At 34.6% G+C, this 24,306-nt stretch overlaps 3 protein-coding genes across 12 annotated transcripts; 1 reads left to right on the top strand and 2 right to left on the bottom strand.

Moving 5' to 3' along the window:
* Window positions 1-8,540: 8,540 nt before the first annotated feature.
* LOC147399475 (BAG family molecular chaperone regulator 4-like) lies at window positions 8,541-11,463 on the top strand. 2 transcript variants are annotated; one of them, XM_086444848.1, is made up of 5 exons: window positions 8,547-8,690; window positions 8,788-8,983; window positions 9,459-9,715; window positions 9,795-9,941; window positions 11,058-11,463. In XM_086444848.1, exons 2-5 carry the CDS (start codon window positions 8,788-8,790, stop codon window positions 11,244-11,246), a joined length of 789 nt encoding a protein of 262 aa, XP_086300974.1. In that variant the 5' UTR covers window positions 8,547-8,690; the 3' UTR covers window positions 11,247-11,463. The 2 variants fall into 2 exon arrangements, with proteins under 2 accessions (XP_086300973.1, XP_086300974.1); XM_086444847.1 differs by having other exon boundaries at window positions 8,541-8,983.
* Window positions 11,464-14,967: 3,504 nt separating this feature from the next.
* LOC147399474 (SAGA-associated factor 11-like) lies at window positions 14,968-18,814 on the bottom strand. 9 transcript variants are annotated; one of them, XM_086444842.1, is made up of 5 exons: window positions 18,661-18,814; window positions 17,324-17,402; window positions 15,822-16,133; window positions 15,582-15,723; window positions 14,968-15,289 (listed from the first exon to the last, which is right to left on the bottom strand). In XM_086444842.1, the coding sequence occupies exons 2-5, from the start codon at window positions 17,363-17,365 to the stop codon at window positions 15,270-15,272; spliced, it is 516 nt and encodes a 171-aa protein (XP_086300968.1). In that variant the 5' UTR covers window positions 17,366-17,402; window positions 18,661-18,814; the 3' UTR covers window positions 14,968-15,269. The 9 variants fall into 9 exon arrangements, with proteins under 9 accessions (XP_086300968.1, XP_086300964.1, XP_086300969.1 ...); XM_086444838.1 differs by having other exon boundaries at window positions 15,532-15,723; window positions 18,661-18,813; XM_086444843.1 differs by lacking the exon at window positions 14,968-15,289 and having other exon boundaries at window positions 15,355-15,723; window positions 15,822-16,025.
* A 1,351-nt stretch (window positions 18,815-20,165) lies between these two features.
* On the bottom strand, window positions 20,166-23,326 carry LOC147399473 (uncharacterized). The gene is made up of 3 exons (XM_086444846.1): window positions 23,145-23,326; window positions 21,191-21,304; window positions 20,166-20,455 (listed from the first exon to the last, which is right to left on the bottom strand). The coding sequence occupies exons 1-3, from the start codon at window positions 23,157-23,159 to the stop codon at window positions 20,324-20,326; spliced, it is 261 nt and encodes an 86-aa protein (XP_086300972.1). The 5' UTR covers window positions 23,160-23,326; the 3' UTR covers window positions 20,166-20,323.
* Between the last annotated feature and the right edge of the window lie 980 nt (window positions 23,327-24,306).

The raw sequence follows: 24,306 nt of genomic DNA, 5'->3' as shown, positions 1-24,306 counted from the left end.
TTTGTAATAGTCATCCCAACTCTTGGGGGTAAAGAATTTAATTGGAGAATTGACTTCTAACGACGTGAAGTATTTGTGATTTATTTGGATTATCCTGTCTTTATGTATAATTTTAGAGTCATGTTAAACTGACTGTGCTCCAAATTGTACTAACGTGGCAGGATCCCAAGAATCATAGATTTTTCCTCGAGATACAAGGAGAAAAATCTATGGTTCTAGGGACATTACCACTTCAACTCAGTGTTGAGCACAGTCTGATAAGCATTTTCCATACTTTTAATCAAATCGAGTAATGAGAATAGGACTTGGCTCACATATTAGGGTAACATGTCTTAACTTAGTTTATTCCTATATTAATTTAGAGTTTCCCTCGGCACCCTCTTTGGGGTTAGAGGGGTAATCGAGGAAATAGAGTAAAATTATACGGGTATCATAAAAAAAGGGCGTAAAAGAAGAATGATGGTAAAATTTTAGAGATATTACTTAAAAAATGAGGGGGTGAGGGGTTGAAAGATAGTAAAATTAAGAGGGATGAAAAGAAAATACAATAAAAGTGGATCCTACTCTATTGTAGTTGGAGTGAGATGTTTATACCTCGTAATTATAATGTTAGAATTAGATCTACCGTTGTATTTTGTTATATAGATTTTTAAATATTAATTATTATATACTTATTTGATTTGTCCAAATAAACTTTCGACTCGTCAAAATGATTCAAGTCGGATCGTGTTTTTCGAGTTTTAAAACATAGCTTTCAACAACTATGATAAAACAAATCACAAAGACGTATTAAAAAACAATAAAACACACTCTAATTGCAAAGTATACTCACGTTTCCATCTCACAAAAAAGGCTCTCATCAAATCCCTAACTGTCTCCTTTCCAATCAATTATCTTAATCTCCTTTGTTTGCAACTACCTTAATTTTTTTGTTTTAATTAATCATTCACAGTCACAGTGGCCATCACTTCCAAAGACACGTGCACGTGCAGGTGCGAAATACTCGGTTGCTTTCGCATATAAATCAGTACACACTTGTCCACGTGTCAAAATTTGATAGGTAGAGGTGGTGTGACCCACCACCAAAGTAGGTCTTTAAAGTAGACATCTTCTTTACACGTGTGGGTCCTTAAGACTCATCATTCAACCTCCACAAGTGGTCAAGCAAGTGTTCCATCTCTTCTCCTTGTGTTTTTCTTAAGCTGCATTATGAATCACTATAAGCTCTTTTGGATGATGCTTTTGGCATCTCTAATCAATCCATAGAAGTGGGACCCACCATAGACAAGTGGGTCCCACATATCTAAACGTGAAATTAGGGATTTTAAGTTTTTTTTTTGTGGGTTTGGAGCTTCTTTATTGGACAAGGTGGTGGTAATTCGAAAGCTCAGTTTCCTTTGCAATCAATCAATCACCTTAGCTATACAGTGTGTGGATTTGCTATTAAAAAGGATGAGGTTGTTTAGATATTAAATCACAGTAAATTGCCAATCTGTCACTGTAAGTATAATTGTAATTTCTTCGGCAAAGATGGGTGAAGTAGTTAGGTCTTTTAAAATTAAAATTACTAGAGTTTGCCTGCATGAACTAAGTTAGTAAGAGCAACTCCAACGCACATAGGTCTATTTGCTAGGTATACCTGGTAGTCATTTTTATTGTGAAGAGTCATTTTAATCCAATCGTACTAATTAAAATGATTCTCCATAAATTCAACTATAGTGAAATATTTCATTATTGTTATTGTTATTTTTTTTTTTACCTTTAATAGTTATTGTTAAAATGTTTTTTTTACCTTTGTCTCTTCCACTTTCTCACTCTAAAATATTTCAAAGTAGAGAGTCCCAATCTAAATACGTTAGAGTGATTTCGAAAGACTATGACTCTATAAATTAGTAGTTGAGAGAACATACAAAACCTGACTCAGAATGTGTTGGAGTTGTTTTAATATACTCTTTGAGGTTAATGGGGTAAAAGAGAAAATATAATAAAATAAAAAATATATTATTAAAAAAGAGAAGAATATGAAAAACAATAAAATTTGAAGGATATTATTGAAATAGGGGAGAAGAGGAAAAATAATAAAATTGACATATTCTTAAAAAGAGTTGTTTTGTTCATAGCCAACTGAATATAAAATGTCACATATTCCTATTGGACCAATCGCGCGAAACCTAACATGAATAGTTTTGTAAATTGGGCATGCTCTTAATACAAGTAGGTTTGTACGATTGACCAATCTAAAATTTTATAAAATCCTAAATTGACTTGTCTATGAGTAAAATATTTTTACCTTTGAAAAATGAGAAGAAATAAGACAATGAAATCAAAAGTTATCATCATGATACATTTTGTATAGGAGATAAATATTAAGACAAAAGGAGGGGACAACCACCCAATCTTGTTGGGTTGTGATAAAATGATTTAGAGAAAAAAAAAAACATACTCTACTAACATGGCATGTGCACAAAATCTTAGATTTTTTTTTCCCCCAGAATACATAAGGAAAAAAAAAAAAAAATCTATGATTGTGTGCACATTGCACGACAATTGAGTATGTTTGAGTGTTTTTTTTTTTTTTTAGTTAGTTCATTATTATTTTATCTTATTATATAGATTTTTGTCAAGAGTCATCCATAATTGACTTCAAAAAATATACTTACTTGACGTGATATGTGCACAGAATCATAAATGTTTTTCTCGCGATACACAAGGGAAAAATCTATGGTTCGATGCACATTCTATGCAGATATTTAGTCTGTTCATCATTATTGTGTTTTGAGTCGTGATGAATGCATGCGGTTTTTGGTACGTTGACATGGTTAGGGCACATAACCATAAATCTTTTTCTTCGAGATGCATAAGAAAAAGATTTGTGGTTCTATGCCCTTGACACGTCAGAGGTGTACCAAAAATCGTGTGCATTCATCATTATTTTTGTTTTTTAAATGAATAATGTGGCAGTTTATCACTTTTTAACACAATCATTTGCAAACAGCAAACTCCAACTCTTAGCTACACTAATATTACTGTTTGGCGTGCGAGTTTACTTGATATTATTTTCAAGTGCCAACACAGTGGCGTAACTCGCGGGTTCTTGCATTTAATCATTAATAACAAACAAACACTCGATTAGAGGTTTGTTAGCTGTTATTAATCCTTTACAAATACAGATATCCACTACATCTGGTGTTGTACAAAGCTATCCATCTAGTTCCAATTTTCAAATTTTTTTATATTTTTTTATGTGATTTGTAACTGTTGGATTTGAACATTTTTATCACCCATGGGCTTGGGCATAAAATCTGTGATATAAAAATGTTCCCGAAATCCAATCTCTAGAAATCACTAATTAGACTGATTTTTGTTATTTAATATCTACGAAAGAATGTATATAGACTTGGAGTTGAAAGGTCCCATGTCCAAAATCTGGCCCAGAGTCCCTTCGACCCATAGTGACAAAAATCTGCAAGTTTTTTAAAAGACGCGACTAAATCACAGTTTTAATAGTTGTTGGTTAAATCAAAGATATTTTCAAAAAATCTAGAATATTAATATTGATTTAATCGACCATTTTTTGAATAAATCACATTTTAATTTATTTTTTATATTTTTAAGTGTTATTTTATCATTTAATATGTGAAATATTTTTGTTTTTATATTTTTAAAAATTATTTTTATTATTCAATTTATCCTATGTTTTTCCCATTTTTTCGACTTGTTCTGAAGCTTTCTCTTGCAGAATTATTCCCAAACCCTGAGTTTGTCACTATGTTTCGACCCAAACTTAAGTCCTAACCCTCCAAGCCCATCTCGAAGATTTGACCTGTTAAAGCTGGAAACGAGTCCAGCGTGATCAGACCCACGAGCTCCTTGCCCCAATTCTAATAGCCATCTCAAATTTGTCCCAATCCAATGGTCATTTTATTTTATTTTTTGGATTGCCCCCCACCAAAGGCCAATTTTGAATAAGTAAATAAATAAATAATCAGAAAATTTTAATGTTTTAGGCAAATCAAAATAAGTAGGTTATCCATAGAGAGCATATCTTCTTTTGATTTAATCAAGTTACAACTCTAGGAGAAACTATTAAATATATAACTAAAACAAAATACCCTTTTTGACATTAGAGTCCGATTCTTGAGTAATGGATCCATAATTCATTTGGTCCTCAACCCACTTAAAAATTATTAAATTTTTTAAAAGGAGAAGTTTTAATTAATTTATTTAAAAATATTCTAGAAAAATTATTTAACTTCTAATTTATAGACTTCAAAACAAAGTTTATGATAAAATTGGAGAAAGATTGACAAGAGATTTCAATTTTTATATTTTCTATTATGTAGTTTTATTTGAAGTTTAAGTACATTTTATTCTATTTTTTTTGGGTAGAAGTGGAAACATAGATAGGTGAGTGGGCACAATGTTAAAATTTAATAAAAAAAGATTATTGGAGTAGAGTTGTGCATTTTTTTAAAAAAATTTCAATTACATCTTTATTTTAATTTTTTTTTCACTTTTCCATATTGCAAAAGTTAAAATTTAATAAATATTTTGATTTTATTCACTCATTGTTGTATTTATAATCTCAATTGTACATGAAATTCATATTTTTTATTTTATGGAAAAATATTTAAGTGGGCCTGACCCAAAGTCTCTTTGTACCCGGGCCATGATTTGGGCTTGGATTTAGATCTTGGCCCAGACATATACTGTATGGGCCAAAAGGAAGTATGGCATACCACTACTTAGAGTTGGGTATCTTGACCCCAAGAGTAGAGTAAACCAGCCTAGAACCCTTTACCTACCCATACACTAGTAATCTGTCTGATGGGCCTGCCGTGGCTATTCATGAAGCCCATGAGGAAGAAAGCTTAAGTCGAATTTCGTCTGTACTGGTTGTTCTTGAACCCAGGAGCTGTTGTCCACCTTAACTCCAGTAGTACAGGATACAATCTCTAAACAAAATAGCCCTCCATCGATTTGGACATCAATAATCAGATTGATTGGCAAATTCTAGCCATTGGATGTCAGATTGTGTGCGATTAGTACTTATCCCCAAGTCGAAATACGGGTTTAATACGGGAAGGGAAAACTTCAGAACAAACGGGAAAAAAGAAAAAAAATAAGACTTTGTTCACACATAATTATACATTTTATGATAAAAATAAGTGTAACCATCAATATATCTTTCGAGCAAAATGACAATATTGAAAAAATTTAACAACCATAATGTAGAGGATATTTCTTGAACAAGCGACATGTGGCAATTCCAAGAAATTTTAGCCGAAGAACCGAATTACATGATAACCTAATTGATCATCCAAATTATCAAGGAAGCCGACTTACCAAGCTTCAATCGTATGGACATCGGTACAAATCTCGTAAAGTATGGAATATGGGGTATAATTGCTTTTGCGGAAATCAAGGTAATTACCTAAACAGGCGCAACCGCTCAAACGGGAATCATGGAGGAAATCTGGAAAAATCCAAGGAAAGAAATCCTTATAAAAACAAAGGTGCAACACGCCAAAAAGATATGCAATTTTCTCTCGAAAAATACTTTACACTACTTGTACTAAAAATTTTGATTTGAGCGTCAGAGTGGTGTTATTGTAGGTCCTCTCAGAAACACGGTTAAAGAAGAATTCTTTTTAGAAAGGATCACGAGATTGAACAAATTTTTACATTTACACATAACATTAAGACATTATTATAAAACCCACACCAAACAACGTTTATGAATTAAACCACAAACAACTATGAGACCATAAAAATTAATCATTCCTCTACCCAAAAAAAAGTTTATTATTATTATTGTCGTTGTTTTGAAAATAATGTGGTTAAAACATATTTAAAAAAAACAAAAAAAACAAAAAACCCGGAATTTTTTGTTTAATTACTTATCACTAAATGGGTCCTATTACTTGTCACTAAATGTGTCCTACCTAAAAGCCTCTCTAACTCAAAAAAATAAACAGATTGAATAATCCCAACCACATAATATGTTCCATGAGTTTTAGATGACTGAGAAATGTCAGTAGATCTTGTGGTCTAATTGTCTCCTACATGTGTACCCATCTTACCAATTAAAACACCATAATATCTGGCACCAAATAATATTGTCGAACCCAAAAAATGCTCAACAATAATCAGACAAAATAATTGTAAAGTAAAATAATCAATATTATTTGGTAAAACAATGACAATGAAAATGAAAATGTGAGGTATTCTTTTAGGGTTTGAGATGCAATCCACGACTCGTGATTTACAAGCAATCAGTTCCTAACAAAAAATCTCACTTGAAACGTAAATCATTGAAGAAAATAATATGTTACGATGTAAAATGAAGGTTGTAGCTGGAAGTGCTAATGAGATGCATACTAAAACATTTCTTCGACTTGCAGAGTTTTCTAACTTTGATACTCTTTTAAATATGTAGTAGAGATTGATCATCCATGGTACATTATGGGTGTTGAACATCTTCGCACACTAGATCAAGATCTTGCACCAATATCTCAATTAAACGATTATTTCTTCTTATCTAATTTAATATACTAGAATGGATAGTCGTGCTTAACCGTTCTAAGAATGATTAGGATGTTCAAGTCCTCTAAAAATATGAGTAGTAGTGGCACCAAACCTTGTTAGATCCAATAAGTTAGACATATTAATTGAGGCTAAGGATTCTTAAAAAATAGACCATTGGAGGTTGGGTTACATGAAAAACATTTTTCTATTACCATTTTCTCAAGATATTATTATTTCCTTAAAAACAAATTCTTTTCAAATCATACCATACCACGAGCATGGTTTTGAATCTCATCCGAGATCGAGATTACTTGTCTGAGTTGTTTTGGTATCGTCCACCTATGAGATGAGTTGACAAATCATGTCAAAGACATGGTTTGTTCTAATTCTTTGGCATTTTTTTTTATATCTCATCCAAAACAAAGCAAATAAAGAGTATATTTCGTTTAAGATGACCCAACCTCGTTCATGGGTGAGATGAGACATCAAAACGAGTTTTAAAACCATGACCATGAGAGACTATGTTAAAATGAAAAGCGAAAAATGGACTATTTTACCAGACTTGATAAGAAGTTCCACCAACTATTGATGTAGATATTTAGGGTTGGTCTATCATCCTAAAAATCAAATGATGACGAAGAAATGACAATCAATCTCAATGAACTGCATTTGTTCGGGAAAAGATTGCATGTGGAGCCAACATAATCATCTCCAACGATAATTATGTCATCGATTTATAATAATAAAATAATCTTGCCACCAACATTTGAAGTAAACTTGTGGACCATTCCATTATTGTTCGGATAGGAAAATCATTAACAACAAGAACAACGTCGTGAATCCATGACTTAGTGTGGCTCTTTTGTTGAAATGAAAATGATATTAGGGCCTGTTTGGAAGCTAGACTTGGGGTGAAAGTTGGTGCAATTCAAAGAAGTTGTTGCTATATTGAATGTTTTACACCATCAAATGAGAGTTAATAACTAATCCTAGAGTCCGACATAATTAGAAAATATGTGAAGATGAAAATTTTGCACCACTCAATGTTGGTGGGTCACCAAGCTTACTAAATGATCTACACCATCTATCCAATCAGAGTCTATATCGATTGAGTACAAGAGTAGGAGTTCTCTACAATTGCTTGGCAAATTCTCACAAAAATCAAGCTTAGAGTTATAATTAACTTCCATTGTTAACTTTCAAAAATTGAACTTCAAAAGTCCAATATTGAAAAATACAATCCACCTATCTCAAAGGTCACATAATTTCCTTATGAGAAATAGAAGTTGGTGTGGATTTTTTCTATTTTTTTCTATTTTTGTTTTTGCTAGAATAGATGACTTGAGATACATGGGTACACCCCTTTTTTGTGGAGCGATCATAGGGATTAGAAACCATCTATGGGATGTCAAAGGGATCCATTTGCTAAAATATTAACAATCAGTGGCTGAGCAATCATCAATTCCAAAAGAAAGAGAGCTGCTATTGGCACCCCAATGTTCAATTATTACACCCAAATTTTTTAAAGTATTTATCTTTCCAAATCAAAGATTAAAGAATAATGATTTTTTTACCCTTGACTTACACCACCACCATAGAATCGTAAATCATTTGCCTCGGGATACAAAAAATTATTTTCTTGTGTATTTGAAGACAAATGATTTGCGATCCTGTGATAGGGCATACATCAGTGGGAGTGTCAGATTATCACAACTTAAGATTAAAACAAACCATTTAACTATTACAATAGTTTTGTTCAAGTTATTACTTCAACATTACAAAAGCATTATAATACATTCGAACAACTTGAGCAGTTGTTAGATTAAAATCATAAATCTAAAAAAAAAAAAAAAGAGAGAAATTTCTAGTGGCATCCCAGCTCTTACTTAATCTCAATCACTCTTTAACCCATATTTTATTTTAGTTCGGGTGTAATGTGTAGAAGTTGGAGTGTCAATAGAAGTTCTCTAAAGAAATCTGACTTCTATCGTGTTAGTCCACCAATTAGAACAAACTTTCAATCAGTCGTCCCTCTCATTGAATTATTGTCCCATCTAGGTCAGCTCTCTCTCTCTCTCTGACAACTTGAAGCTGAACAACTGCTTCTCTGTGAAAGATTCCTTTGCCCATCAACAATCGAAAGCCCCTTTTTTGCTTACGTTGTACGGCTTCTTCTTCCATTACAGAAACCTCTCATCCAATTCACCTTTTTTGATTTTTTAAAAATATTTTTTTAGATATTTTGTTGGTTTGGTGAAGATGAAAAAAACACATTCAAAAGGAGTTGTGGTAGAGAATGGGAACAATGTGGAGATCGATTGGGAGCTTAGGCCTTGTGGTATGCTTGTACAGAAGAGATGCGATGGGGTTGAAGCTTCAGGACCTATGATCAAGATTAAGGTCTCTCATGGTTCTTACCAGCACGAGATTAACGTTCCTGCTCAATCTACTTTTGGTATATCTCCTTGGGTTTGTTGTTTTATTTGTAAATTGGCGTACAAATTGATGTATTTTATATTAGATCTTTAAAGAAGAAATTTTAAATGGTTATTGTTCTTCAAGCTCTATCTTTAGTTCTCATTATTTCCTTTACTGGGTTTTTTCTTCTTAATGAAATTATTGTATATTTGCTTAATTTGATCTTTCTAGTGGATGTGAGTCAAATTGTGTTCTGGCCCATTAATCTGGTTTTGGTAATCTGTGAAATTTATGTACATTTTATTTTTTTTCTTCCTTCCCTATGTGAAACTGATTTATATTTTGTTTATTTGGTCTGCAATTGAATGTCTTTGAAGTGGATTTTTTACCCATCAAGCAAATTTTCTCCATAATGGATTGTCTTTTCTATGTGAAATTAAATATTTTTTCTTTAATGGACTATTGCATTGAAATTTATGGAGATTTTCTTTTTTTGGGTTCATTAATGGAAGGTGATTTGAAAAGGGTACTTGCCCATGAGACTGGTTTGGAGCCCAAAGAGCAGAGGCTTTTATTCAGGGGAAAGGAGAAAGAGGACGAAGAATGCTTGCATATGGTGGGTGTGAAGGACATGTCAAAGGTGGTACTCTTTGAGGATCCAGCAAGCAAGGAGAGGAAACTCGACGATATGAAGAAGGATCGGGGCATATCGAAAGCCTGTGAAGCTGTCACAAAAGTTAGAACTGAGGTTGATAAACTCGCGGTGAAGGTAAACCCAAATATCCCAAACATCTACATTTGGCGTTGTTCCGTTTGGACTCGTGAGGTTTTTTATTTTTTGGTCCTAGGTCTCCGGCTTGGAGTCGGCTGTGCACAATGGATACAAGGTTGCAGAGAAGGAGTTCATTGTGTTGACAGAGTTGCTTATGGTGCAGTTGCTGAAACTAGACAGCATTGAGGCTGAAGGAGAAGCGAAAGTGCAGAGGCGGATTGAGGTTAGTGATTGATTTGTCTTGTGATTTATGAGATTGTGCTCCTTTATTATGTCTTCATAATGCAATTGTTTTTACTCTTGTTGCAACTGATCACTTGGGTCGATTTATTTAGAACTTTAGGGATTCATTTTGAACAATTTTACCGGCGAATGTAATATTGGGTACTTTTTATTTGCCAAGATTACTCTGGAAATACAGGAAAAATGATTCATTAATTACTAATTAGATACTCAATTGGGTTAGCTAACGCATTACTAGAGTGGATCATCCATGAATTGTGTAAAGGGATTTATCAGATGCTCACTACTAAGTCATTGTTAAAAGAAATTCTTTCATGTGTGGAGGTCATACAGGGCCTAATTGCGGGTATGAACCATACCATAAGTAATGGCTATCTACCATATTTTTGGTTTACTTGCTTCTCATATATTGATTGACATTGGGTTTCTCTTGGCTTACGAGGTGATGGAAACGAGTTACCCTCATGTCATAGTTAATAGTAGACCATCTAAATATAGTAGCCTTCACCTTGAATTGTCTTCAACACTACTTCCTTTGGCATCAAGTTTCTGCTGTTACACTTCTCACATTGTTGGGTCTCATAAAAATTATGAGAATGGTGCAACCCATATTTCAGATTTAATGAGACGTGCTCTTACAAATTCAAGAAGGACCGAAAAAATGAAACGGAATATCCACTTAATTGCCTACTGCCATGTTTTCTGTTAAGAATGTTCATATCCACTCTTAATACCTAAATCCATGGTCTTTTTGTTGTCGTGACTTTGACTCTCTGCAACTTGGCCCTGACCCTCAACAATGGAAGATCTAATTTTGACACCAATCTTAAATCCTTGATGATTATAATAATGTGGTACGGAAGCTTTCTGATCTAGTAGATATGGAGAAACGGGAAGGGAAGATGGAAATTTTCAGTTTCTTCGTCTAAATTTGCAACATTAGATTAGTACAAGATTTGTGATGAGGATACGACATGATTTTCTTTAATACAAGGAACTACTAATAAAATCATGCATAAACTATTGAACTTTTTTTTTTTTTCTCATTCATATATTATCATACTGGTACCAATTTCAGTTTCAATTTCCTGTGTAGGTTCGTCGTGTGCAGAGTTTTGTGGAGACACTCGACAATTTGAAGGCAAGAAACTCAAACCCTTTCAGCAACCATAGCAATGCTGCATCTGTGACAACCAAATGGGAGAAGGTTGGGTCTGGAATAGGAAGCCTGAGTGCTCCACTCCCAATGCCATCATGTTCGAAAATAACTCAAGACTGGGACTAGGCTGAGGTCCTATCAGTTTCTCTGGTTAGTACACTCCTGATGGTGTTCAAAATGCTATCATATTTGGAACAAATCTAATAGTGTTGTGCTTTTGCTTCATTGATTGTTCAAATTTTTGTTTAGTAGTGAGAGAGGAGAGGCCTCCATGAATAGGGAGAAAATAACATGTATATTTTGAACAAAAGTTGATATTTGTACATAAGTTTTTTTTTTTTTTTCAGATATACTTGGGTCATAGTGGTAGAGTAACATTTTTGTTTTTTTTGTTTTTTGTGTGTGCATGTCTTGGGTATCCCCACCCTTGGGGTGAGACTAATCCCACGGTCACATGCACTGCCCCCTCGGAAAGTCCTACGTGCAATTGGTTGAGTCGAGGGTCAACCAGAACTGAAGGGTAACCCTAAGGATTTCATTGTTTCATGGGGTTTGAAACACTTGAGCTATTCTTCGTGTATGTCTTTTTCATTGATTGATTGTTGCTAACATTAGCAACTTTACCGTGTTTTATTTTTAAGAATATTGAGAATATAAACCCCTATATCTTTAAATTGATCACACGTTACCTCTCAACTTAATTTTCTTGATAGACTAAAAGAAAATAATCTAATTGCCAATGTCTTTAACTTATAGCTAAAACTTTTGATTTTTTCCCCCAAAACTACTTATCTTCAAATTTTTAGATTTGATCTTAAACCTAGGGGTTAAACGGGTCAGATTTTATCTGAAATCTGAGTGATTCGAATCTCTTTTTTAGTGGATTTGATTTCTTCAAGTACATCCGAATTAAAATATGAGTTGATATCCCTTGACTCGAGTTAGATATAGGTTAATCCCTACATCCACCTATATCTGAATGATACATTATTTTGTATGTTGTATGTTATATTTTTATATTTGTTAATCTATCATATATCAACAAATGAGTATTAGGTGAAGTGGTAAAAAATATGGGTTTTATGAAACTTAAAAAAAATTGGATATGATTTGAGTTAATAGGATCCAAATCAGAACCGGATCTAAATCCAAATAAAAAATCTGGATATGGATATGAATATGGATAGACGCATATCCGCCTGAACTCAATCCGTTTTATATCCTACTTAACCCTTTAAAAAAAAAAAAAAAGGCCAGAGTTTTCCACAAAGGGTTAAGGAAAGATTGAAGTCAATTTGATTGAACATAAAGTTATGGACCCCACCCATTTTAAGCCTCACTTAAACCTTAAAAACTCTAGAGTTTTTCACAAAGAGTCAAGGAAAGATTGAAGTCAATTTGAATGAAGATAAAGCTATGGATCAGAATAAGTTTACCATAGAGGTTAAAACAGCTTGAAAATATGGATTTTAAATTTTAAGAGCAAAAAAATATAAGGGACTTTTAGGTCATTTAGAACTAATCTATAAGAGAAGACTGAGGTCGAGGGTCGTGTCATCAGTTTGAAAACAAAGGGGTATCTCAAATATTTACCAAAATATAGAGGTGTTATCGAAATCACACCAACTTTCAGTCACCAAAGACGTTCGGTCGAAGGGTCATCCTAGGTAGGACACTACTTCCTGTAAAAGGAAATCTACGGTCGTATTTAGTAGATCACATATCTCAAGGACTTACAATCTAACTCAGTGACGTAATCCTCTCCACGTGTCACTTTATTATAATAATAATAAAAAAACTTTCCTCTTTGGCTTTTCCCCCAAATCTCTGGAAATCTTTTTCTCTGAGAAATCTGAATTCGATCAATCGATCTTCAACCATGTTGTCTGAGATCATCTACCCAGATCTCAACACCACCAACAAACTCAGAACAAATGGATCCAAATTCAGAATCTGAAATCGTCCTCTTCGATGTTGGTGTGTCCTACGTTCTCACAGATCCAACAGAAAACACCCTAGAAGAAGAAAGAGAACGATAGAAGAAATGGATCTCTTGTCGCCACTTCATGGAAGACAATCTCCTTCTCTTCTTCGAGAAATACAAAACAGCTAAAGAGATGATGGATGCCCTAACTAAGATGTTCGTTTCGACATTTGTGGCTCGTCGAATGTTGCTTTTCAAGAAGTACACACAACATAAGATGTTAGAAGAAACTAATGTAATCGATCACATACTTGAGATGGGTTCGATGGCTAGGGATCTTGAAGAGGTGGAGGCACCTGTTACTCATCCACTGCAAGCAGTGATTTTGATGAACAGTTTGCCTGATTCGTGACAATCGAGAGAATGCGTATGATCGTGAACATGGATGATGAGGATTTGAATCTCGAGTGTCTTTCTTGTGATTAGGATTTAGGATTAAGTTATTCTGTTGTAGTGTTAATTAATGTGTTTTGCAAGCAAACCAATGGCAATTTTTATTTTTATTTTTATTTCTGTGAAGTGAGAGGACATGAGATATTTTTATTTATTTATTTATATATCTGAAGTCAATCACATAATTCATTAATCCATGGGTATAAATCGGAATTTACATGAAAGAATTCCAACAAAAAAAACGTTCTTTCAATATCATGGTTTTTAAAACTCATTTTGATATCTCATCAATCATTCAACAAAACAATAAGAGAATAATAAACAATAAGAGGAACATGATTTTAAATCTAGTCTGATACAATGACTTGTCTATCTGTCTCGTTGCTGGGCAATATTGAGACAATTCGATCTCGGATGAGTTTTGAAATCATATTCTATATGGATAGATGTAAAAGTTACATTGTGATAAGGATTAGTATATTTCTCTTTTAAAGATGACAAACATTTTCTGAACAGTGAAAAATTACTCCCTTTTTTTTTTTTCTAATCAAAATTCATAAAATTTTGTCATGTATAATCTTGAAGCATCAATCGTAAGGGTGGAATCTTAGTAAAGTTTAGGAATATAATTTTTTTCTATTCAAAAGGGTAAAAATCACTGTAAAAGTTATCTAAAAAAATGAGGAAAGTCATGGTAAAAGGGGTCTAGAAAAGAGGGATATAATGCATGCATATAGGGCCTGAAAATGGATGTAATACAACCATGTGATGTTGGAGGACTAAAGTGGAATGGTGCTATCATACAAAATAATACAACCATCTAATAATGGCATGAAGATTATAGGTAAAAAAAAAATGGATGTTCTTTGACCATATTTCCCTATGATATTCATGATTTTTTTTTAATGAAATCTTGAAGCGATTTTTTACCTCTACATAATTAGATAATATTTGAAGTAAATCAAATAAAAATGAGAAATGGACTGACACCATGTATGTCGAATAGATTTACAAAAAGATGAAGACTAATTATAATGACTTCAAAAAGCTAGTTATGAAAACATTGAATCTTAAGACGATTGAGGAGTTTCTTAAGTACTTGAATGATAATTTGAGTAATAATTTTGACGTATTTATTCATCTATGTTTACATCCATTTTTTTTTTTTAAATTTGTGTTAAATCGTTAGGTTCTCAGTCACATAAATTGCATCTGTGGCTGCAAGCAGAGCTTTTTCATACAGCCCAAGTTGCAACTTCCACAAATGAAACAGTATTTCAGGCAACCTGACATTGATGGCATCCACCTAAGCTGGATGAGGTCCACCTAAACTGAATGAAACAATATCCTTTTTGTAATTGTCTCCATCTATTTTCATCTTCAAATATTGGACTGGAATTCTCAATAGAGTTGTTGAAGTGAACAAAAGCTTCTTCCCTCTAGTTTATATCTTACTCTCCTTCGAATCCCTTTTTTTTTTTTTTAAATTATAAATTTTTTATTAGAAACTAAAACATATAAACAAGAGACTGAGATAACCCCCATACAGTGAGAAAAAACACAAAAAGGAAAACAAGCAATCCAAGAAGAAAAATACAAGTCCGAAAGAGGGCTAAGAGTCGAATGATATCCCAATGGAAAACAAAATCCTAGAAGCAGTCCTGCGAAGTCTTTCCTCATCATCAATCAAAAGAAAAGTAACCCCAAAATCTCCATAATCACCGCTTGAGCCGTACTCTCCTTAATCAGGAATACACTGTTGTTTCTCTCTTTCAATCTCTGTTTTCAAGGCCTACGATGATAACAAGAACAATAACAGATATTACCCAAAAAAAAATTGCAAAGAAAGATAAGATCTTGAGTGTGGTCTCCTAACATCCAAACTGGGGAGACCATCAACAATACCATAACAATGTTGCAACCTCTCCGTTAACATAAAATGTTAAAAGTCATTGGTCATGTATATGCTAGATTTGCTCAGCTCATGACAAAATAATTAAGTTAAGCGTTCCGTTACAGAAGTTCAAAACACACCATTTCACCAAGTCATGGCTCTTCAAAGGCACCCTCGCCATAGTCCTCACCTGTGACAGGTGTTCCATTTGCAACCCGATTTACACCTGTGGAATTGGAATAAGTAGAGTATGGGGAAATGGGGCTTCCACGGGAATATCGGTTCTGTGAAGCCGTACTACTTCTCGTCGCCTTGGGACGAGCTTTCCTACCCTGGAAAAAAAAATGGAAAATATATTCCAGTTCATCATAGTTTATAAAGCAAACAAACTAAAAGAGTTGTAAGGAAACAGGAGATTAAAGAAACCAACCTTTCCCATGCACTTCTCCAAATGAGGAGCAAACCTTCCAGCCATGATCGACCGCCCACAGTTCATGCACTCAAATATTTCGCTCGCAACAGGAGGATGAGTTTGACCAAATATGTCGACTACATACTTGCTATTTGCTTCACCACTGTTGCTAGGGTCAGCTACCCTTGCCCGGGCTTGTGTGGACAGCTTCAATTCTTCTTCCTGCGCTTCCAAATTATGGTCAAGACCTAGCCTAGCTATACGATGGCATTCGGATGCAACATCTACAATTATGGAATCGAGAAGGTCCCCCAAAAAATGAGATGACAACTGCAAGCAAAAAAACACAATAAAACTCGGGTTCTTCTCAAGACATTTTCCCAAATAGATGATTTTCCTCAGCTAGATTTTATGTTCTTGTATTGTTTCAGTTTGAATCCTTTCCTATCAAGGAATTTAATACTAGAAATTTTCTAAACAGGGTGCTTCCCCTCCTCCCATCAGCAACAATGATGATTCCAATTCTATCATATCAACTTCAGCCTGGTCTTTGTAGCATTTTTATTTTTTCTTTTCTTTTTAATATTATTTGATATAGATACTTCCTAGGACTTCTACTTTCTGATTTTCTCGAGAACTGCCATTCACCCTTACTGCACCTGCTCCCATTTTCCAACGTATGTACCTGAGTTTAATATAAGAAAGGAACCAAATGAAGATTCAAAGAGATCAACCTCACGATGAGAATCTACTAACCTTTGAATCCCTAAGAGTTTCCCTAGAAGAAGCCACTCTGTGTTATATAATTCACTTGGAACTTCTTTTGCTCCATAGTTGGCAAATTTCAAGAACCATCAAGCAATATACTATAGGAGGTCCAAAGAAGATAGGTTAAACTGTTAAAGACGAACAGGTTTTGCATATTGGTAGCTAGAAGTAGATAAAAGTTTCCTCAAGGCAAACATAGGTTAAGCTGCAAATAGATCAAGAAAACTGAGGAAATCTATTGCCTCAGACAAAATAATGTGAGGCCTGCCTACTGAGAGTTTTGTTTAGTTTGTGAAGAAAGATTCCCCGATCAATGACCAAGGAGATTGACAACCAAAGTTAACCCCATCAAGAGGGTGATGATGCAATACCATGGATGCAAAAAAAAAAAAACGGAGGAAATCTAATTTGAGCATCATATCTGTGAACTTCCAATGATCTATTCTGATAAGTTTTCGGTCAAATGTGCAACCAAACACAGGCAGACAATTTTCTCACGGATCTTTCCACAATTAAGCATAGCCCTCAATACAAAATAGCCAAATATTGACATGTTGAGTTTCTTGAATCCAAAACTTATCTCATTTGATAACCAAAAGCAACCTCCATGAACAGAATTCACGAAAAGTTTAATAAACTACCACCTACTCAATATAATCAAAGATCAAGGGTATATACACATTCATATATTTTATTACATTAGGTCAAACTGCAAAATGATGTGTGTTTACAAGTATAACGGGAGAAGTTACCTGAGAATGAGAAGATGCATTATCATCATTTGGAATTGACATGTGTAGAGTCTCACCACTGCCTCTTCCCTACTATTCACTGAAAGCTTTGGTAAAATATTGTCATTGAAGCTACACTTGTATACAATTAAAAGACCATAAATAGATTAAGTTATAATTATGTAATTTGTAACCCCAACGGGTTGGCCTAGTGGCAAGCCGAGCCTTGATAAGCTCCTCGGGAAGGGTAGGTCAAGTGTTCAAAACCCCACGAAGTAATGAATTCCTTCGAGCCACCCTCCAAGGTCCGGTTGACCCTCGACTCAACTAGTTGCATGTAAGACTTTCCGAGGGGGCGATGCATGTAACCATGGGATTAGTCTTACCAGAAGGGTGAGGATACCGACGATAAGTGAAAAAATAATAATAATTATTATGTAATTTGTAAGGTGAACTGTCAAGCTTAAGGATTCAAGATTGTCAGTGTAAGAATAACCTGTAGATATATTGGTTAATGCTCTCCACTGGACCCACAACACACAAGTGCAATCTCAAATAGGTAAACCACCAAAAACAAAATGATTCTGAATTGCCCATGGGTTATGGATGATTCATCAGTTAATACACATTTTTTTCCTCGGCTTCTTGATACATCGACGAATTCAATTTTTTGCGGAGGCATCATAGGTGGGGCCCATCACTTGGTATGTCTCAGCTCTTGATTCTAAGCTACGTGTGAACGTATACATTATTTGTAGATCAGATTCTAGTGTATATAAAACATAAAAATAATTTTCAATTTTCACAAATTAAGTCTGGATGCACTATTCAGTGAGTCTTCCATAACAGATCATGTGAGACCATTATGATTGGATGATCTAGACCATCCGATCTGCACCCATTCCTTTAAACATTCCAGAACAAATTTAGCAAATGTGTGTCCTTACCACACGAATGAATACCGCGTGTCTCATATAATGGACCTATAGAGAGTGATCAGTGATTTCTCATCTACAACACTTAAAATGATTTTTATTTTATTTTTCTTTTTTGAAAATGAGGAGATCATCAACCTCCCTAATAAGTGAAATTTATATAAAACTGCAGAATCTGAAACTCTTAAACACAAGAAACAATCGAAGCCTGGGGATGAGCAAATAATTTTTTTTCCTCACAAAAGGAGCTGTAGAACCCTAGTTTCGAATCTCATACGATTTTTCTGTAATATTTTTTAGGTTTCTTATGGAAATCAATCGAGAAAAAATAATGCAAATATAAATCCACAGATCCAGACAACAAGTAAGATAGATTATCAAACAGAGATAGACAAACAGCGAGAGAGAGAGAGAGAGACTCACACTAGAATTTATGAATTTTACAGTCGTAACTTGAGAGGGACAGTCTCGGTCTCTCCAGTGCGAACGAATCTATGTGAGGGAGATTTTTGATCTTTCTCTCGCTTAATTTAAGAGTGAAATTACGGTGTACACCCTAAACTTAATCAATTGACGAGTCATACGTAAGGGGACAAGTGGTCTACAGGTTTTCGGTGATGCGGAGGAAGGTACGAGAAATAAACCACACATACAGATTACAGGTGGCTTGCATGCAACAGTGCTTATAGTGGTCCCCTAGTTGATCAGATAACCACAGCCAGGATATTTTTCTCTTAATCAATCAGATGATTATCATTGAGAAACCCTGTCCTTACTTAGTAAGATTTTAAGTCTTAGTGAGGGTCGTCTTGCTTAGATGGATTACCGCATTAGAAATCCAACACCACGGTCTTCTAGATTTCTTTGAAAAAAAAAAATAATAATAAATTTATTTTGGACTTGATCCAAGGTTTTGACAATTGACTGCTACTGAACTTCCACTTAATTTCCAAATTTAAAATTAAAATTCAACAGTAAAAAATGATTTTTTTAAAATTCATAGAATTTTGTCCTCTACAACCATGAGCATTAGATCATGTTTTTTTTATGCCACAAATTGAGTCCAGGTACCCTTAATAAGGGTGAAATCCTTACTAACTTAGGAAGGCTAGTCGGACTCATCGTTTTCTTAATACGGGAAGGAAAGAGTAATAGATCTATTATTGGCATCCCAACTTTTATTTATTCCCTACCATTCATTTTTTTTTTTTTTTTTTTTTGAATCGTGTTGGAGTACCTCAGTATGTAGGAATCAATGCTTTTTGTTAAGATATGAGTCCAAAAACATCTATAATTCCTACACACTTTCACTTCAGGATGTGCGATGTGAGGTACGATCTCGAGGTCACTTCAACATTATTCCTTTTTTTTTAGGGCGAACATGAAGAAATTCCAGGTTTGGTACAGTGTTGATTTTAATTCCTAAAACATCTCATGAGTTCATCACTTTTAATACCAACAAATTCATTGATTATAGAAGTGAAATGACTGTTTTGAGAATTAAAATGAACAGTGTACCAAAACTGGAATTTGGACATAAGTTGCCGACATTTTGGGAAAAATCCTTTTTCTTTTTCTTTTTTTCCTAATTTTGGTGTAATAAGTAAAAGTTGGGTGCCAATAGCAGATCTTAAAAAAGTTGGGCCAAAGCTTCACAAATGGAGCTAAGTGGTACGCAAGACCATGATTAACGATACTGGAATAACAAGCTAGGTTATCACCAATAAAACGGACCCAAAATCTGTGTAGGCCCAGTAAGGTGTAGATCGAACATAAGTGGACTCAAAATCCTTGCACGTTTGATTTATCGGGATGGTGCATCGAAATTTGTTCCCCCAACTCTAAAGCAAATTTGTGTCGAGTTCTAAAGGGCCAGGGATGTCCATAAGCCCACAGCATCTGTAGTCTTCACACACTAATCACATCGGTGAAGTAACCAAAACATACATTTATGTACCAATTAGAAGGTCGATGGTTAGGCCACACAAAAAGAAAGACAACAGAACCAAGGCAAACAAATGGCCTACAGAAATTGGTTTAGATAACCAATGTGGCGATGGCTGCTATCGCGCAGATGGTTCATGAGCTAAAGCAATGGAGAGCTGTCTGCTCTATCAATTTTGGTCCCACCCGAGCTTGATGACTCGCCCATGGCATCAGGAGAAACCTCTTTCTGTGATGACTCCCTCTTCAAAGAAGTTGGCATGCCTGAAATCTCCTGAACAAAGTTGCCAAACCCCTCATTAGAAGATCATTTAAACTAGGAGGAATGCATGGATAAAGTCATAATACACAGCGCATGTCAGTGCCCTGTACATGGCTTAGACACACTGAGGTGTCTCAACCCACCCATTTGATTGGTCAAACAAGAAGATCACCAGGGCCAAAATCAATCTGATTAGATGATCCTAACCATATGATCTACCAGATGGAAGGTTGGATAAACAATGGTGACTGACCAAAAGAGTGTGCAGTGGATGATTGAGGTAATCCAATTAAAACAAATTTTGGTCAACAAGAACCACATCTGACACTGAATAGGCCTTGAGACTGTCCATAGAGAGAATGAGAAAAATTAAAAATCTAAATATTATATATAATGAATCACAACGGTGGGTCCCACTACAGCTATAGTTGTGGGGGTATAAACATCCCATCCAACTACCCTTTATGGTCTTTCTTCCCCCACCCCCACACACAAAAAAAAAAATATCCCTCCAATTTTACCATATTTCCTCTTTTACTCTTTTGATCCCAAAGAGGAAGCCCAGGCCATAGGCACGGGCAAACTCTAGTTGACAAAAAGTCAAGTTATAAAATTAAAAGTCAGTGAGAATTCAACTAATTACAGAAATAACATTCCAATATACAGTTTTTTTTATTTAAAAAAAAACTATTATCTTGTAAAACAAATTAAATAATGAAGATGCTGAACTCATGGATACAAACGTACCTTCATTAAGTGTAGCCTTAAATCACAAGGCCGAACACCCTCCCCAATACACGTCATAACAAATTGTGAATATTGGAATAAAACATCGGCCGCAGCTTGCTTTTTCTCTTCAACCTGAAGTTATTTTCAAGTTAGGACATAAAAAAGTAGACCAAAACTAGTAAATTTAGGTGACTATAAACTTGAAGTGTCAGAACCACCACTCAAAAAGATCATCGAAGTCAATAAGACACCCATTTGTATTTGAAGCTCTTCACCATCCAAGATGTTTCACAACCTCAATATGAGGTCAAAAGAGGAGAACCATGTAACTAAAAGAGGAGAACGAGATTCTTTGAATTGAACCATTTGTATGATAATGTGGACAACAGAGTCCATACATGTGGCACGCATACCAGAAAACGTAAGGAAGAGGAACCACCTTATGGAGAGAGGCATGGGGGAGGGGTGAGTCATCACCAACCGATATGTCATTTTCCATAGTATATGAAATCGTCCCAAAGAATAAGATAGAATGGAAGATTTAACGAGGTCCATTTTTCAAGAATGAACCCACCACCAGAACCATGCAGTATGAATGGGTTGAGATCGGTGATGGCCTTTGTAAGACATAATAGTGGTTTAAAAGACACGTCCTTAGATTTTCACAATAATAAATAAATAAATAAATTAGATTAATTGCATGACTCAAGGGCGGTCCGAAGTGCGCCACACTTACACGTTTCCAAGATAAAACACAGAGTGTCAAAAAGAGAAGCTTCAAAGATGAAGAGTGGGTGCCATCAAAGTGGTGCCAGAACAGAATTGATGATCATATTTCAGCTGTGATTCAAACTTGACAAGAAAGTATCACAAGTGAAGGAAACTTATAGAAGTAAAGTAAACATGCCAAGCCAATAAAAATGCGTTACATTATATATATATATATATTCAATTGGATCTATCTAAAACACAATCTTTGTCTATAACATGGCCATGGTATAAGTTATAGATAAGGTTGCTATGGTCACCCACTTAAAGATCGGTTCCAAGACTCAATATGTCATGCCAAAACCCATGTCACTGTAGGAACTTCAGGGAAGATCAGTATGCCACAACAAAATTCTGTCTTAAAGAAGATTCAAAATAACTTAAAGGTAGGCTTGAGAATCATGGTTTTAAAAATTGTGTTTTGACGTCTCATCTCATCCATGAACGAGACCAAGTCGTCTTGGACGAGTTTTCCGATACATGTGAGTCGTCTCGTTCAACAATGAGAAAAATGAGCCGTGGTTTTAAATCTCGTCCGATACGTTTGACTTGTCTATCCATCTCGTTGGTGGACAATACTGTCGAACAAGTCATCTCGGACTCGGAAAAGATTTAAAACCATGTTGAGAATCCAACAAAGCTTGGTTCACAACTAAAACACTAATTAGTTTATTAAAGATAGTTATAGTTCAAAAATTCATCAAAAGGGACACCAAGAAACCTTCCCAACCATATAAACACCAGAAAATTAATTCCTCGCCAACAGGGTAAAATATCGTATAATGGGTTATTTAGATAGCCAATTTCGGACTAAATTGCTTTTTCCTAGATCAAAATTCACTAACCCATTAATCAATTAAAGCACAAACCAATTGCCAAAATTAAACAAATCTCTTGCAAAGTAAGTAAACAATCAAAAAACCCAAATAATCTTTGATGGGTTGTGATGACTACAACCATCGAAATTCCCAAATTGAGGCTAACTAAAAACTCAAACGACTACCCTTAATCATAAATATTGAAATAATTAACAACCATAACCCATTTGCAGAACTTGAGATTTAAAATGGACAGAGATAATTACTTGAATTTCATTAGAAATGATGGCAAAAAATAAAAGTGTAGAGTTCTAACATGGATGAAAGAAAAATACAGAAATAGAAAACAATTTATTGGAAGAACTGTTGATCAGAAGGAAACCCACCTCGTAATCTTCCATGATTGCAACTCTGAAGGTCTCTCTCTCTCCCTTCGTCCCACAGTACACAGGAAGAACCGCTACTGTGAAAATTGCACCGAAAGTCTAGGTTGAACTTTTGGGCTATAAACCATCCAACAGAATCAGATGGCTTTGGACTGATCTAGAAAGTTTTTACGACCAGGTTTTGGATCTAGGTTGCCCCAAATTTTAGGCCCATACAGAAATGTTGAGAAAATTTTGAAGTTAGTCCATAATTGGGCGAGCCATGGGCCAGACCACCGGATCCAGTATCTATATGTAGAGAGAAATTATATTGTCACGCCAACTTTATACTACAAGCACTCTAATATGCAGGGCTAAAACCTCATTGACATAATATGAATAGGGGTGCTCTTAGTAGAAGTTGGTGCAGCAATAGAAACTCCCATACAAATCCAATCGCTTAAGCATAGAATCCAACAGCTAAGATTTATCCTTGGGATAAGTATCTTCGAGATACATGTTATCAAGTTATCAGCGACGAACATCTACTCCTCTTGATGTTGATCTCATGCTCTTTGATATCTCTCCATCAAGAGAGAAGAACATATCCACACCTAATATTCTTTTTTAAAGTGAGATAATGTTATTCTCACCATATTAAATTTTTTTTTTTTTTCCAAATCTGATTGGGGTGTGAAAGTAAAATTAGTAGCAGTGTCAAGTAGAAGTTCTTTATTTCTAACAGTCCAATTTATGTTAAAGTATAGTCTAAGACACAATGATATTTATCTATTAGATTCTTCTCCCAGTCTTTATATATTCTTGTTCTCTTCTTCTTTTTAGTGTGTTTCATTTGGGGGCATTAGATTACATCAAATGTTTCTTCATTTGGACTATAGCTCTCGACAAAATTTTGAACTTTTTTTTTGTTGAAAGATAGCGAAGTTTGATCTTGATCATCTAATTTCTAGGGTTCTTCTCATTGTAAGTTTTTGTCATTTATATAAAGTGAATGGTTAGTTAATTGATTGTATTTTATTGCATCTTTGGTTTATAAGAGCAATCTAATCCAACTTTTATCTCTTAATGGGACGTGTAGAGGTGTTTTTTTGTGAAGCACCTCAAGATCTATGACTTTTAAGACAATCAACTCTCCTCTTATTGCTCTTTGATAGGGTCCCTG

The sequence above is a fragment of the Akebia trifoliata genome, chromosome 6 (genome assembly GCF_017979445.1).
Source record: "Akebia trifoliata isolate Shusen 1 chromosome 6, ASM1797944v1, whole genome shotgun sequence".
Taxonomy (NCBI): Eukaryota; Viridiplantae; Streptophyta; class Magnoliopsida; order Ranunculales; family Lardizabalaceae; genus Akebia; species Akebia trifoliata.
Note: the sequence above shows the minus strand (reverse complement) of the source record. Positions and strands in the feature narration are given on the sequence as shown.